The following is a 1,524-nucleotide window of genomic DNA, read 5'->3' as shown; positions in this document are numbered from 1 at the left end:
CTGTGGCAACAGCCTCTAGCACTACTGTAGCTTTTTTTGAAGCTCCTTGAAAAACAAAGCCTCCATGCACTTGGCTAGTTCTTCCTCTACCACTTCATGCACCGGCAGATACGATAACGTTTTTGAACAATCCCTGATACACTCCTGGAGTAACAAAAAGCATTGTTCAGATCGATAGGTCTCCTTATTAGGCAGCTTAACCAATAACAAGATACCTCGAACTCGCCAAGTTGAAGCAGACAAGCTGCTCGGTTTGGCAGACATGTGGCAATTAAGTGCCCAATCATCCCCGGGCAGCCACGCGAAGCGTTCATCTCTAGCATTTTGCGGATTGCATCGTTCGTTGGGAGGCGCAAGTGATCGAATGCGTACACTGCCATAATAGCAAGAACAAATCGCTTCAGCGACATGTTGACCGTAGATTCAGCAATAGAAAAGTTTCATCTAGAGAAATCGGCAGAGTACCCATGCGCTAGCATTCAGAGGGCCGCAGCGACCTTGATTGTTGGATGGATGCATTGTTTCAGTAGTGTCCCGCTTCCAGGTAAAGTACGAGTCATATTGACCGACGGTTTCGACTACCTGAAGGAAGAGGCTTCGACTCATGCGAAATCACCATCTGAATTGCTCAGGTGTGTATGTAGATTGACTGGAAACGTACATCTTGCTGAAGCGATCGTAGGCGCCCGAGAAGTCTCTGTTGATATTGGGCTGACGTCCCTGTTGAGAGCGCCTGTGCCTGCGAGCTCGGAGATGTCGCTTGTAGCGCCAATGCGCACCGTAGAGGCTTGCTCCACCGAGCATTACTGAGGGTAACATCTTTAAAACAGAAACTGATTTGTTAGGGTCACTACAGCGTCACTACAACGGGTGAGGTGACTTAGGATAGTGCACATGTAGTACACTAAGCTTGAATTTCTATGTGACAGATTTGCATGTTTTTGTCATTCACTACGCTATACCCCACGGACCCATTGCACTATCAGTGCAGATGCTCCAATGTGGTACGCCGTTGTACTTTTCCCGGGACGTATTTTGATGCAGGTTTCCGGGAATGAGCAAGTAAAGACGAGGTTCCCAGCACCTGTGCAAGCCGATTGAGCAATTGGCAAATGGCCAATCATAATTGATAACACCGAAGAATCGGTGCATGATTGGTCAGTTTGGGAAGGCCCCTAATTGGCACGGTGGTCCCAAATTGTCAGTTTACCTTAGCGATTGTACGACAGTTGTCGCGTACAAAATACCCTCACTAGCTACCCCCTCCTCTCTCTCACTCTCTCTTCAATCCTGCCGGCCAGTCGATTTATACTTCACTCTTCCGTGCGCCACTTGAATTGAATTTAATACACAAAGTCTAGATATTCCCAACTAAAAGGAGAAAAATTACCTAAATTTACTAGCGTGATGGGTAGCATTCTCTTTTTGTATACTGTTTTATGCACAAAGGATCCGGCTGTAACAGTACAAAATAGGAAAACGAGGTATCCTTTTGTTGTTGCGAAAGCGTTAATATATCAACCT

The 1,524-nt window shown here is 46.4% G+C and overlaps 1 protein-coding gene across 1 annotated transcript; it reads right to left on the bottom strand.

Annotated features, from left to right (window-relative positions):
* Nucleotides 1-21: 21 nt before the first annotated feature.
* On the bottom strand, nt 22-410 carry PPTG_05577 (hypothetical protein; the record flags this gene model as incomplete). Its single annotated transcript, XM_008899161.1, has 2 exons — nt 22-144; nt 216-410. The coding sequence occupies 2 exons, from the start codon at nt 408-410 to the stop codon at nt 22-24; spliced, it is 318 nt and encodes a 105-aa protein (XP_008897409.1).
* Nucleotides 411-1,524: the final 1,114 nt, after the last annotated feature.

Source organism: Phytophthora parasitica, assembly GCF_000247585.1.
Source record: "Phytophthora parasitica INRA-310 unplaced genomic scaffold supercont2.7, whole genome shotgun sequence".
NCBI lineage: Eukaryota > Oomycota > Peronosporomycetes > Peronosporales > Peronosporaceae > Phytophthora > Phytophthora nicotianae.
Note: the sequence above shows the minus strand (reverse complement) of the source record. Positions and strands in the feature narration are given on the sequence as shown.